General features: G+C 41.9%; 1 protein-coding gene across 1 annotated transcript in view; it reads right to left on the reverse strand.

Annotated features, from left to right (window-relative positions):
* The window catches only part of UBR5 (ubiquitin protein ligase E3 component n-recognin 5), a 139,277-nt gene extending 124,086 nt beyond the window's left edge, over nt 1-15,191 (reverse strand). Inside the window, exon 1 of the mRNA XM_036264225.1 lies at nt 15,095-15,191. Within this exon, the coding sequence (XP_036120118.1) occupies nt 15,095-15,156 (62 nt within the window). The 5' untranslated portion in view covers nt 15,157-15,191. The remainder of the gene's footprint in view (nt 1-15,094) is intronic.
* Between the last annotated feature and the right edge of the window lie 662 nt (nt 15,192-15,853).

Raw genomic sequence — 15,853 nt, forward strand, 5'->3', positions numbered from 1 at the left:
AGAGAGACCCAGGTTCAGTTCCCACTAAGGGCATGTACCTCAGTTGCCGTTTGTACCCAGCCCTGGTTGGGTCGTGTGGGTGGCAGCCACTCTATGTGTCCCTTTCACATCGATGTTTCTCTCTCTCCCTCCCTCCCTCCCTCCTTCTCACTCTATCTGAACAAAAAAATGGAAAAATGTTGAGTGAGGATTTTAAAAAAAAGTGTCTCTTTGTCTATCTCTCTCTCTCTGCCCCATCTTCCCCTCTCTAAAATTCAATGGAAAAAATATCCTCGGTGAGGATTAACAAAGAAAAAAAATAGAGAGAGGAGGGGGAATGTCAAGTGAAGTTATGCTGTGTTCTTTTTCAATGTGATTGGAATAGTATATGCCAAAAAAAAAACCTCATACACTTAATTCATTCCTTATTCTAAAGACCGGAATGTAGTTATAAATTTTTATTAAAATACTTTATTTTGCTTATTCTTGAAGCTCAAATTAACTTAATAAAAAGAGGTATTAACATACATTAGGTATGCAAAGACCACAATGAGCCTGTCTTCAAAGAGGACCTCTTAGCTCTCCCAATGTCATTCACAGACTCAAACTGAAGGAAGAGCAAGTTTAAAAGATCGGTCTGGGGGTTGGGGGGTGGGAAGAGATAAACCACAGAACTTATATGCATGTATGCATGACCAATGGACATGGACAACTAAGCAGGGGGGTGGGGGGTGCCAATGGGGTAAAAAGGTAAAATTTCTTTAAAAAAAAAAAAAATAAAAATTAAAAAAAAAAAAAAAAAAAAAAAAAAGATCGGTCTGAAGATACTTAAACTATTTAGGGATATAACTGATTATATTTTAATAAAAATATATTTTAATACATGTAACATATAGAAAGTTAAACACCACATATTTCAAAAGAAGTATTTCATAATTATTAACATGTAAAAATCAAGTCACTGGAATGTCAGCTCCACAAGGGCAGGAACATTTTACCCTAAGTATCTATCTAACCCAAAACAGCCCTCAATAACTGTGTTGACTAATAATGAATGAATAAAAGACATCTTAAGTTAAGTTTTTAAAAATGCTCTCAGAATGTTCACTTATATTTAAGTTAGGAAGAAAATTCTGGCCAATTTACTGAGAGGTGGGGGTTAAATTTTACCACGATGTTTTTTACAAGCTATCTTCTCTCTGCGTGAATTCTGAATGTAAAATGGCAACGATAAATTCTGGTCCAAAATTCAAAAGGCTTTCATTACATATCATTCCTTTGTTGGCAGGGCTGTGAACAAATATTCTGCAAGCTCAAGTCAGAAATTATGCCCATATCAGATCCTAACAGGCTTTGTTCAATATCAAAGCTCAAAATAATATTTTTAAAATAATAAATCTATTTATGGAATAATCCCTCAGTTTGCTTTACCCAAAGAATTGTATTTCTTGTAAGAAGTTTCTAGAGAAAAAAATGTAATGAAATTATATCAGTATCTTTTATTTAATGCTTTTCATGTTCTTGCTCTAGGTGGAGAGCTAACTAAACTAAAACACTTTCCTAGGGAATTCTTTTTCTATTGTTAAAATAATACATGCTCATATAGAAGTATATAAAATACTAACACATATTAAGAGACATCAAAAGTAATCACTCGCCCTGGCTGGTTAGAGCATCATCCCAATACACCAAGGTCGCTACAGGTTCAATCCCCATCAGGGCACATACAATAAACCACCAATGGCCCTGGTTGGATGGCTCAGTTGGTTGAAGTGTCATCCCGTACACCAAAAGGTTTCAGGTTAGACTCCCAATCGGAGCACATACCTAGGTTGTGGATTCAATCTCCAGTCGGAGTGCACAGGAGTAGGGTGTAACCGATGAATATTTCTCTCTCTCTCTCTCTCAAAATCAATAAAATATATCCTTGGGTAAGGATACAATTTTTTAATAGTCAACTAATGAATGCATAAATAAGTGAAACAACAAAATCAGCAAAGAAAAAAAATTTTTTTAAATTTTTTTTTATCCTCACCGGAGGACAGTTTTCCATTTTTTGTTCAGATAGAGTGGGAGGGAGAGAGAGAAAGAGAAAGAGAGAGAGAAACAACGTGAAAGGGACACATCGAGTGGCTGCCTCCCGCACGCACAACCCAACCAGGGCCGGGGACAAACTGCAACCGAGGTACATGCCCTTAGCGGAAACCGAACCCGGGTCTCTCTGGACCACAGGCCAACGCTCTAATCGCTGGGTCAAACCGGCCAGGGCAAGAAAAAAAATTTTTTAAGTAATCACTCATAACCCAGAGACAAGCTTTTGTCATTTCCTTTGGGCACTTCTTATGACTTTTGTCTTTAACATGGTTAAGACCATAGACTGTTTTATCTCAGTGATAGTGGCTCCTCTGCAGGATTTGCAGTGTTTTCCCAACAGCAATGAGACACATGACCCAAATCATCCATTCAACCTTGCTTGTCCTCATTAATGATAGCAAATACCAACAACCTGGCTGGACAGAGGTAAAGAATGCTATGGTAGTCATAAAATCAAGCAACTGGCCTAAACTGGAATGGAATTCACACCCTCTACTGCACTGGTTCAGTTGCTCTAAGTCTAAACCATTAAATTAACCAGTCACAGCCAATACATGACGTAACACATCAGATTTATTTTATCATGATAATACAAAGCTCATTACTGAAGATAATGGTTTTTTTCTGAGAAAAGAATATTCAACTGATTTGAAACCTTGTATACTCAGTACTCAAAGCATTCTGGGCTTTACTTCTTCAAATGTACTGTACTCTCTCAATTTAGGGTCTTCACACATGCTATTACTTCCATGTAGAAGGCTCTAACACCCTGCCCTGCAACCAATCACACAGCTCTCCCACTAGCCCCTCAGCCTCCCTCCTATTCAGAATCCTGATCCTCCTTTCAAACATGTTTTTCAGTAAGCTTTCCTTCTTTCTATATGCCTCTGATAAAGAATCTCAACTTCCTCTTGCAATGCACTCATCATACTGCCCTATATTAGTCAGTCTTTCCCACAGACTGAACTCCACCACCATACACCCACAAGATTAGAATTGACATGCAGTAGAAGCCCCCACAAATTTACTAAATTAAATGATACTATTTTAATGGCATATATTACAGACATACAATGTGTATCCACATATTTATTTGCTCTCATACATATTAATATATGTATGTGCATCAGGAACACAGTAATTTCCCATGCTCATTCCAAAAAGAAAAGGAAAACCAATAAAGCTGAGTTAATGCAGAATCTAGTCTTTGCCACTTAAGTAACCATCTTGGACACTCCAGCCCTCAATTTCCTCAATTATTTATTATAATTGAACATCTCAATTATTTCCTACTCAGCTATCAAAGTCAAGTAGATTGCAGTCTACTACTCCAGTCAAAAGGAAGTATCAGCCATGGCCGGTTTGGCTCAGCAGTTAAGAGCAATGGACTGAGGACTGAAGGGTTATCAGTTCGATTCCTGGTCAAGGGCATGTGCCTGGCAGGTTCAATCCCTGGCCCAGGCCACAGTCGGGGAAGGCAATCAATCTATGTGAGAGAGACACATCCATGTTTTTCTTTCTCTCTCTCCCTCCCTCCCTTCCACTCTATTTAACAATCAATGAAAGCTCTGGCTGGCTTTGCTCAGCGGTTAGAGCGTCAGCTTGCGGACCAGAGTCCCAGGTTCGATTCCAGCGAAGGGCATGTACTTCAGTTGCGGTTCGTGTGAGTGGCAACCACTCTACATGTCTCTCTCACATCAATCTCTCTCTCTCTCTCTGTATGAAGATAAATGTAAAAATATCCTCATGTGAGGATTTAGAAAAAAATTAAAAATCAAAAGAAAATATACTCGGGTGAAGATTAACAAAAACAACAAAATAATATTATAACGGCCTAGCATAAAGAATGATAGTAAGTATCCTAGAAAATAGAAGTTCAGTTTGGCTCGGGTTGGAAAGTCAAGGTTCGATTCTGGCCAAGGGCACGAACCTCAATTGGTTCATCCCAGCCCTAGTTGGGTTGTGCAGGAGGCAGCCAATCAATGTCTCCCCCCAATCAGATATTTGAAAAAATACCCTCAGGTGAGGATTGAAAAGAGAGAGAATGAGAGAGAGAGAGAGAGAGAGAGAGAGAGAAATAGAAAGAAAGAATAATCACAACCCACCAAAAATCAAAGGTGAGCAAACACTCCCACCCTAGCAGGTGATACATAGTCCATGAGCTTTTGCTTTATCACACCTTATTTCAAATGACCTTTTGTCACACGGAACCTTCCCCCATTAAATTTACATGAAAAGTATAATTAAAAGATAATATAATTGTACTAAATTCATTCATGTCAAATACATCAGCCCTAGCAGTTTGAAATTTTTTTTCAGAATACAGAATATCTGGGCTGGTTGTTAAGAGTTCCCTCCAGTTAAACAAACAGGTGGAGTTTAGAATATTCACAATTCTAAATACCCCTTACGAGTACAAAAGGGTAGAAAGGCAGGTCTGAAGTTGGAAACAAAAATCAAATGTTAAAATGGCAAAGGTGACCAACATATATCAACTATAACTCATCAAACAGTATCTAGAGGCCCACAAATCACACCGACTCAAAGTTGAAATGAACTTTCAGATATCAAATACACCCCACGCCCCCATCTTCCAAATGAGTAAACTAAGACTCAATGCAGGCAGTAACTTGTCCCAGATTTCACGACTGGTTAATTCAAAGTCAAGCCTCCTAACACCAAACCCAGTGTCTTTCCAGTTCTCAGAGCTCTCACCCCATCAGGACCTGTCTGTAGTACACAAAACCTTTTGGATACACGCTAACCACTCCCAAATTCTGTTAAGAATTGTAATACTTGATAATGAATGTCAATATCATAAAACAAACCTGAAGATAGGTTAAAATGTATTACAAAACTTAAAAGATTAAGCAGATACATATAAATTCAAAATTGTTTTTGACTACTTCATCTCACCTTGAGGTCTTAAAATCTGATATGAAATTCCAAATCCATTAAAACAGCTCTATCACATGAACATCTATAACCATAACCTTCAAACTGGCAGTACACTAGATGAATTTAAATATTTTAAACAAAATTCATAACAATGAGAGTCAGAAGACATTTGGTCTCATTTTTAAGTGTTTCTGTGCTACTTAACCGCTCTCCCGGCAGTATTCAAGGTGGCCACAGCATCACAGCCCCAGCCTGTACACTACTGACAGAAAGGAGCAGGCTCCCCACATAAACTTTAAGTATCCCCTCTCTTCCCTCCTTGCCAGCTCCCAATATAGTCAAAGCATAAAGATGAAGCAACCAGTTTTCACACCCTGATGGGCCAATTATCTTCTTGTTTTCTTATCCTAGGCAGTATCTTTTGCAAGTAAAAAGCAAAGAACAAAAAACCACTGACTGTGTGTAAACTGTTTCCACACAGCGCAAGACTTCTGGACTCATTATCAGTATCAACTATAGGCACCAGTGATGAACCCCTGGCTGCTGGCAGTACCTTCAATCCTATAAATGAAAATTCATTAGGCTCAAGAGAATGAACCAGTCCCTACACCCTGAAACCTTGTCTTCAAAGCCCTTCATTAGCATCAGGATTAATCATCAGAGTCCCTGGAACTTGTATTATCTATTTGCACTTAATTCTTTATTTGTATGTCTGTCTCTGCATTAAACTGAAAGCTCCATGAAGCAGAGGTCATCATCTTTGTATCCCAATGTATAATTGAGTTGGCAAAATACTCATTGAATTGAGTAAAAGAATGAAATTTATTTCTCCACTTCCCTAGTTCGTTTTTTCCATTCATTAACAAAATTTAAGTAAAAGTAACCATAAACAACCACAGACTCAGTTCTTTCTCCCCAAGCCATTCCACAAAAACCCTTTTCCCTACCACAATTCTAAAAGAACAGAAACTGGAGGGGGAAAAAATTAAATGATCTGGCCCAATTCTCCTCCTGGTCACATGGCGATAGTGTCAGATACAAAAAGAACAAATCCCTGACCAGTCACTGTTTTCCTCCTCCATTTACATTCCATTCACCATCATATCAAAGACTGACTAAAAACTTAATCACTGCCTAGAATATATTCCGTCAATTTAAAATCATCTAATACCAAGTTTTCTTTAAATGTGTGTCTTCTAACCTATGTTATCTCAGCAAAGAAGTAATTTTTAAAAATGCCTATGAGGAAAATGTTCCTTTCCATCTCTAGTATTTTGATAAGGATGTGAAAAATACTTGGCACAATCAAGATGTTACCATTGGGAGAAGCTGCATTATGGGTACAGGGGACCTCTCTGCATTATTTTTACTTCTTGTGAGTCTCTAAGTGTTTCAAAGCAAAAAGTAAAAAAAAAAAAAAAATGGCACACCCACCTGATGCCACTACTTAGGCCCACCAATCTATCACCTCACTCTTCTCCAAAATTTCCCAATAAATCAGAAAACATTCCCACTACTTCTCAATCCAAATTTTCAGGAAAGTTTGGTGCAGCAACCTGGCCTAGCAGCACCCCTGACCTAGCACAGTGTTTGAGAAGTACACAAACGTTTACCGACCAAGGAAAATTAATCTAACACTGTTCTCAAACTCTGTGCAGGCAACACAGAGCAAATATTTACACAGGCCAAACTCTTTCACCAGTCTCTCTGTTTGCCACTGGCCGGTGGATCAGCTTCCTCAACCAGACTGTAACCCTATGAGCACTGACATCTGTTTTTAAAAATCTACCTTCCCAGGGTCTTACAGCTGAGGAGGACATAATATTTATGTAACTTAACTCAAATTTTTAAGATTTCATTTGTAAAAACAAAAACGAATTAGTCTGAAAGAGCAAAAAAAAAACACCCTATTTTCAAACAGACAGTTTGAGAACCAATAATCTGAGGGGGAAAGATGGCTGGGGAATATGAGGAACTGGCAAGTTTAACCCTATTTGCTGTCATCAATTCATTTTAATCAAAAAAATGGGTAAGAGCCTTTTTATACAGTTTAGACACTATGAGAAACACTACTTTAAATCAAAGAACCTCTTGCCTTGGCTGAGGTTTTGCTCAGCGGTTAGTGTCAGCCTGCACAGACCAAAGGGTCACAGGTTCAATTCCCATCAAGGGCATGAAGCCGAGTTGCAGGTTTGATCCTGGCACTGGTGGGGTCTTGCGGGAGGCAACCAACTGATGTCTCTCTCACATCGATGTTTCTCTCTCCCCTACCCCTCCCTTCTTCCCTTCCACTCTATCTGAAAATCAATGGAAAAATAACCTCAGGTGAAGATTAACCCAAAATATAAAATAAAATAAATCAAAGACCCTCTTAATCAAGAAAAGCCATTACAATAAACGTTTTTACTACAATTTGGTTAGGTTATGTTACTCTTAAAAAAACTTTAACATCATTGCCAGAAAAACTTTCCATTAAAAAAAAAAAAAGGTTTGAACATATCATACCCAAAAAACCAAATGTTATCACCCCCTCAAGAATGCCCTAGAATCTACCAATTCAAGATTAAATCTTCTTGTCAACTGAAAAGGCTTTTTACATTTCCAAAAAGTCTTCTGAGAACTCAAGGCCCTGGAGAAGAAAAGTAAAAGACCAACTGCCCTGAGTCCCACCCCTCAACAGTTTGGTGAAACCAGAAAATTCTGGGATATTATGGGCTGGCTGCTAACCGTACACTGATTCCTGTCTCTGGATGTGGGTGTTGTAAGAATTTTGCAGTAGCTCTCTGCTCTTGGAAGTGGCAGAAAGATGAGAAACTGCCAACAGAAGCAGCCCACATGTCATCTCTGATTTGCAAACCATGGGCTGCAAACCACGCCCCCCAGCCCCCCAGAAGACACCCATTCCCGGTTCTGCATCCCTTCAGCAGTGACAGAAACCTAACAGGGACTCAGTAGGAACAGGCAGCAGCAACCCTGCTAGCAACTGCAAGCGGCAAAGAAAAAGTAGCACCTATACATCCCCAAAGAACAACCACAGAAACAAAAGGTCACACTGTCCACAGCATGGAAGTAGTCCCTCTCCCTCGCTATTCTCTGTTCATAGAGAATAATCACAACACCTGCAGTCACTTAAGGAAAACATCAAAGGGTTTCTAGGAGACGAAGACTTCAGTTTAAACATTAGAAATCCAAGCACACTAAGAATGAATGTTTAGCTCTGGCCGGTTTGCCTCAGCGGTTAGAGCATCGGCCTGTGGACCTGAGAGACCAGGGTTCAGTTCCCGCTAAGGGCACGTACCTCGGTTGCAGTTTGTCCCTGGCCCTGGTTGGTCATGCAGGTGGCAGCCACTCGATGTGTCCCTTTCACGTCGATGTTTCTCTCTCTCTCTTCCTCTCTCTCCCTCCCACTCTACCTGAACAAAAAATGGAAAAATGTCCTTGGGCGAGGATTAAAAAATAAATAAAAATAAATTTTAAAAAAATGAATGAGTTTTTAAAGTAGATTTGCATGCAATTTTAGAAAAATCACTTGACTGGTACGTCCTTTAAAGACAAAGTAGGGTTTCCATATGCAGATGATGACACAGCCATAACTGGGCTAGTTCAAATTACTTTTGGACAGGAAACAAAGCCACTCCTTCAATATAAGAAAATAGATGATGAACTGCACAAACCCAATACCCCACCCCCCCAAAAAGCCTTTTCTATAAAACTCTGTTTTCATCATTTAAACATTAAAATTACCCTACCATATTGTTTCTGTCTTGACTTTCTCATCAAATTAATTAAACTTACTAATTTCAAATCTGGCTTTTTTTTTCTTTTTTTTAAATCCTCACCCAAGGACATTTTTCCATTTTTTGATCAGACAGAGCGGGAGGGAGAGAGAGAGAGAAACATCGACGTGAAAGGGACACAATGAGTGGCTGCTTCCCACACGACCAACCAGGGCCGGGGACAAACTGCAACCAAGGTACGCACCCTTAGCGGGAACCGAACCCAGGTCTCTTTGGACCACACTGGCCAGGGCTAAGTACTTATTTTTGATTGACAATTTTGATAAGAAAAAGCCAGTTTTGCTCTGGCTGGTTTGGCTCAGCAGTTAGGGCTTCGGCCTGCAGTCCAGGGAGACCCGGGTTCGGTTCCCGCTAAGAGGGTGTACCTTGGTTGGTTTGTCCCCGGCCCTGGTTGGTTGTGCGGGTGGCAGCCACTCAATGTGTCCCTTTCACGTCGATGTTTCTCTCTCTCGCTCTTCCTCTCTCTCCCTCCCGCTCTGTCTGAACAAAAAATGGAAAAATGTCCTTGGGTGAGGATTAAAATATATATATATATATATATTTATATGACAAAAGGAAAATCTAAACAGATGAATTTTGAGATTAAGGGTGTTTTGTGTTCTTAAGTCTTCCTCTTTGAGATACATCTTGAAGGTATATTGGTTCAATTACCTAAAGGAAATGAATACATGGAGAAGAGGCTTGAAACCAGACTGGCTATAAATTTGGTAACTGTTGAGATTGGTAATGTACATGGATGTTCATTATACTATCCTACTTTTGTAATATATTAAAAAACATATTTTGTAACATATGCTTAAAATTTTCCAAAATAAAAAGCTTAAAAATCATTTTCATAGGAAAAAATCTATTATATAAATAAAGCAACAATTCATACTCACAGTGATTCATTTGTTCAGAATGCCAAGGTGTCAAAAATGACAGAAACATAGTATAACTGGAGTTTGTTTTCATTGAAGTAGGCATGATAAAAACGAGGGAAAGAAGACAGGTACATCTTCCTGCAGCATAAAATTGCTACTGAAGTATAAGTTGATAGTCTCTAGTAATTAAACTTTCCTTTAGAGACTATTTCCTAAATAACCTAATTGTTAAGGGAAAATCCTGACCTTTAAGTTCATCCCATTATTCCTAGTTGTACTCCTGTGCACCGTGTGATTTCCTTTACAAGTGTCTACTTGCTTACTCCTAAGCCTTCAATATAGTCACTGGGTTCTTGATCTATAAAATTAGTCTGCCCTTCTTTGCTTTGATTTTCAATATTATGTTGGGCTATTTCACACCGTGTCTTTAATCTTACTTTCCTTAATCAACTTCATTTAATCATTTCAGTTAAGCTCATCTGTACTTTCCCAGTAGCCGCTCCATGTTATTTCTAGTAACAATCTCAATAATCAATTAGTAAGATTACCTACTGGTTTGGTGATGTGACTGATGCTCAACCCCACACAGACTAATATTTGTGTTTTTTGGTGTAGCACGCTGAAATTTTAGGCTGCTTTCAACTACCCACCACAACTTTTGTTCAGCTCCATGAAATCTCTGGCACATTTTCTGGCTCCTACTGAGAGGGCAAGGATATGACTGAGTCTTTAAGACCAAACAGTTCCAAAGTAAAGAGCACTTACTAAATGTCATGACCCATGACAAGACAAAAAAAAAAAAAAAAAGCACTGCCTATGTCAATGCTGTCTAACAGAACTTTCAGTGATGAGGGCACTGTTCCATATCTGCACTGTCCAATGTGGTAGCCACTAGCTCCATGTGGCTACAGAAAACTTGAAATGTGGCCAGTGTTACTGAGGAACTGACTTTTTCATTTTATTTCATTTTAATTAACTTCAATTTAAGTAGTCACATTTTGAGAATAACTTATTTCTTGGATTTTTCTTTATAAAGATCATATCCGTTTAGTTTTACAACTATACGCATTTAAAATAAGAGTTTCTCAACTTCAGCACAACTGACATTTTGGACAGGATAGTCTATGGAGGAGGGGCGGGGGTGTTGGTTTGTGCACTGCAGGATGTTTAGCAGCATCTCTGGGTAGAGGCCAGTAGCAATGCCCCAGCTGTGGCATTCAAAGAATGTCTCCAAACGCTGCCAAAATTGGGGGGATGGGGATGGGGTGAAAAATCATACCCAGTTGAAAACCATTGATCAACAACTAAGAGTCTGAATTCTGCACTCAGTGCTAAGGATATTCTAGAGCAATTTTTTGGGAGGTCCTGTTTTTCTATTTGGAAACCAGACTACACTTAAAAGCGATTAAAAGTAACCACTTCATTATATTTTCTGCAATCTAAATTATATTTGTGTTTTCCCACCATCTAAACTATTATTCACTGACCTTGACATAGGTATTCTGCCTGACTTACTGACTGAGGTGTGTGGGGGCTGGGAAGGAGGCAGGCAGTGAGATTCTAAGTTGTTAAATGACTAGCCTTCCACCATAGTTAATAAACAGCAGGGCTAAGACAAACCCAGATTTAAGAATTCCAAATTTCAAACTGTCTATATTATCTTACCTTGTAGTCTAACAGCATTTAAAGGGGAATGCTCCTTAGAGAAAAGCCCTTTTGATAAGACAATCTCAACTAAGACTGTTTATGACTGCACAACATATGACAATGCCAAAAAGCAAAGCTCACAGGAAAAGTCCACATATAGAAAAAATGAGAACTGGTTTATACTGTAACAACCTGCATTCCAAGCAGTAACTCAGGACAGTCACGTCAGACCACACTCCTCTCCCTAATCTAGTTCTAGGAAAGGGTTGAGAGGGTCAGTATCCTAATAAAAGGCAAAAGTCAGTTTGGAGTCCTAGAGGGAGGGGGCGGGGAAAGGGAAGTCAAAACTCTAACACAGGTGACTATTCTAAGGCTGGGATGCCTCAAAGAGCAGAAATATCCCAGAATACAGATCACGTGGAATAGTGGAAAGAGCCCAGACTTCGGAAAAAAGGTCAGAAGACCTATCATGTGGACCTCATCTGTCAGTAGTTCACTGTGTACCCCGGGATAAATTCCATAAATCTCTAGGCCTGATGTTTTCATCTCATGAGTGGAAAGACTGGACTACATGAACTTGTCGGGCACTTTCAGGTCTCCCCTCAACCTCGACAGGCAGAACCATGTGCTCGGTAGTGTTTTCCTATTTCTCTGAGACAATGTTTTAAGCAGGAACATAGTACTAATTCACTAGAAAGAAAATTAGAAGATCACAAAAGTATCTGAGCATAGAATGGTTTCAATTCAACACAATGAATATTTGCAGAAGGCCAGCCACTTAGCACCAGGGACCTTGGAATCACTCCAGGAAACCACAACCAACCAACATCCTAGGCTCTCAATTCCTCATCTCTGCCCTAGCCACCTCCACCTATATTTATCAACTGCATTCATTATCTGGTCTCCCAAGGCCAATAAGTAAAGATTTTAATGCACAAAAATATACAGACTACTGCAGAATTAGCAAGTTTGAAAGCACAAAGAAAAAGTCAATTTAACTTTTTTTTAATGCTGAGTACATTATACATGTTTGAGACATCACACAATTATACTGAACAAAGTATTTTATTTTTAACAGGACCTCGCTATTTAAAGAAAGAAACCTTATTTGAAGAAAATATCGATGTTCTGAGTCCCCTAAGTTTTCTTTAAGCAATTTACTTACAGTACCACACTGCCTATCCAATCTTACTTTTTGTGTAAAAAACTGTAGTCCACCTATTTATACCCCTTCACCCCAAAAAACTATCATTTATCATTTCATTTATGACTATCACAGGCACATTTCTTATAGAAAAATCAAGCAATAGTAGCACACTCTATTACCAAAACTTAATAAACCTTGGTGAAGTTTTTATCTGAAGATGAAAATACTCTGGGCTTCTTGTTCTAGATGTTAAGATTCCAGAAAACCAGTATCTTTGGGAAAATATTTTTCTCAAGCAATGCAGTAACAGGTTGATTGACTCCTACCTTTTGAAGGGTAGATACAGAGAGCAGCTGTACTTCAAAACTTAGGCTGCAGGACTATCTCAAATGCTGCCTTCACAAATCTCAACAATTTTACTGCTAGTAGATAGATACCACTTCAGGTCCCTAAAATTTTACCTACAGTACTTTCCTTTTTTCCCCCAAAATATCTGCATCCTGATGCACACATTTTATGATCTGAATCAAATCCACTTGTCTTTTATTTCATGAAATGAAAACTAAAGATGATCTAAATATTCTTAATATTGTACACTGACACTACAAGAATAAAAAAAAAACAAAGCTGATTACTTGTTTATATTAGGAATGAAAAAGAAAAAGAAGCTTAAAAAAAGATACATTGCTGGTCAATTTCTCAGACTAGCTGAAGCAAAACGAATGCTCAAAAATGAATCAAATTGCCCAACACCACTGCAAAATAGGTTTTGGCATGGGTGGTCCTTGAGTAAACTGATCAGGATTTGTGGTAAAAAAATAAATAAAGTAAGTAAGGCTAATATTGAAAACACGCCCTACTTCTCTCCTCCCTGGTGGAATTTTCTGTTACAAGACGTTACGCTCCATCCACTACCAATCTGGTTCTATGAATGACAGCAGAGCTATCCTCACTACTAGCCTTATCCAAAATTTTACACCCCCCCCCCAAAAAAAATCCTGTTAAAGTCTTTTTAAAAATCTCTAACGCTCAATAAAATAAAATCAGAATAAGGATCCCATAACAAAATCGTAAATGACTTGAAACTTCTTTCAGTATTTAAAGAAACTGTGATAACTCCCAATGGTCAGTATTTTCAGAAAATATTCCAAAAGTTTCACAAACGTGTTAAATTACGACAGCAAACATTAGAGTATTCCAAGCCAGCTTTCTGATTGAAAACTGTCCAGCCCACCTGAGGCAGTTAGATTCTTCCAGACCAAAGCCAGTATCATAGCAGCAAGTTAGGCCTCTTCCTCCCTTCGGGAAGCGCATGACAAACGGCGTCATGCAACTTATGTCACCCGGTCACTTAGCAAAAATTGTATCTAACTTGAAAACTTGGATCCAGTTGGCCTCCTACACTCAAATGAAAGAGGGCAGCGAAAGCATAGGGGAGAAGGCGGCTTAAAATGCCCCTTTGTGACCCCGTAAACATTTAGCCCATCATTAGATCCGAGTCCTAGATTGTAAGACTTGCTTTAATGGAGGCCTCCCTCAACCTCCTTGGAGTCTCTGTTTTACATCAGTAAGGGAACTTTTCCTGCTTTACCCAGTTCCCTGAGAGCAAGTGGTCCTGCAATTCAGTATCCTAAACTGGCAGGGAACGGTGGAGAAGGAGAGAGAGGAATCCACGGCCAAGACAGCCTTCTTATGAAACACACAAAAATTATCATCATCCCTCCTCCGCCCATAGCAAACCCATCCCAGAAATTTACAGCATGTTAAGAAAAGCAGCATTGCGAACTGCAAACGTAAGAGTTTTTCTTCGACTCTACGCACGGTTTTCAGCTGTCAAATTACAACTCGGGAAAACACTATCATTAGAATAAAAAAGGAAACAAAAAAGCTCGCACCATAGGGAAGGGAGCAAGAGCTGCCAGCACCGTTTCGGAAGGAAAACGAAGGGAATCCGATCCACTTCCCCACCCCCGCCAGAATTCATCCCAACCCCGGGCAGACAAACCTCACTGCAGGGGCTCAAATTTAATAATAATAACAGTAATCATGGCTCTTCCTCCCCGCCCCCCACCGAGATCTGCCCGGAATCAGCACCTCCTCCCCCGCCCCCCACACACACTCTCTCCTCTCAATCCCCGAGATATCCAGGCATGGCAGGTCCAGACCACCCCTGGGACACAACTCCTAGTGGACCGGGCGAGCCCAGCCTACCCCGGGGCCCCTCCGCCCCGCTTCTCCTCTTCCCTCTCTTTTTACCTCCACCATCCCCCATTCGCATTGTCTGTCTCAATTCAACTTTGACTAATATGGATTCCTCGGGCCTGGGCCCGGCGGTAATTACAGCCCGCCCCCCTCCCCAGGAGCCGGATTCCCCCCCATCTCCGCCGAGTTCAACGCGGCTCCTCCGGGGGGGTGGGAGGAATGCAGAGCGCTTTCCCATCTATACCGCGCTGCCCCCGCAGCTCCGGGCCCCCGGGACCAGAAGTTTGCCCAGGAAAGGGCCTAGCCGGGGGCAGTGAGGACACCACCACCAGCCCCCCACCCCCACCCCCTCCCCCTCCCCCTGGCCAGCCGGCCGGCGCGTAAACACCGGCGTCCTTCCCAGCGTGGCCCCGTGGGGGAGGGCAGGGCGGGGAGACGCCCCTCCCCCCGTCCGCCGGCCCTATTACCTGTCATTGAGCTGGTCCTCGGTGCCCGGCAGCGGGTGAACCACGAAATGGATGGACGTCATGGTGCTTCCTTCTCGTCCTCCTCCCGAGGACGGCCCCCTCCCGCTCTCGCCCGCCCCCCCCAACCCACTTCCCCTCCCCAAAACCCACTGCCGCCGCCGCCTCCCAGTCCCCAAATGGACGGAAGCAAATGCGCAGGGGCCGCCGCTCCCTGCCGGGTGTGTGTCCGCGGTCCGGCGGGGCAGGCAGGAGGGCAGATCTCCTCGCCACCCGCTCCCCCGGCGAAAGCGCGCAGGGCTGCGAGGCCGGCGGCAGGGGCTCGGGGCGCGCCGCCACTGCCAGCGGCAGTCGGGCGTCGGGAGAGGGGGCGACTGGGGACGGAAGAGAAGGGCGGGCTACGGGGACGGTGTGGTCCCGGCGGCGGACGGGGTCCGGACTGGGGACGTGGGGAGGGGGGATGAGCCCGCACCGCGCGTCACTGGCGAGAAGCCGCCGCCGCCGCCAGCACCGCCGCCGCCATCTTCACTTCTGCCCCAGTTTCTCCGTCTCGCAGGCTCCGCTCCCGAGCGGCGGGGGTGGGGCGAACGGGGGGGAGGAGGAGGGAGGAGACCGGCGGGTGGGGGGGGAGCCCCGGCTGCGAGGGGCGGGGCTCCGGGAAACGGGCGGTAAGGCCCTTTCGATTGGGCGGCTCAACGTTGTCGGGCCACGGCGCTGTAAGGCGCGCGCGGATTGGTCCGTTCGGCCTCGAGCCCAGCCCTC

This window comes from Molossus molossus, unplaced genomic scaffold (assembly GCF_014108415.1).
Source record: "Molossus molossus isolate mMolMol1 unplaced genomic scaffold, mMolMol1.p scaffold_m16_p_16, whole genome shotgun sequence".
NCBI classification, from domain to species: Eukaryota; Metazoa; Chordata; class Mammalia; order Chiroptera; family Molossidae; genus Molossus; species Molossus molossus.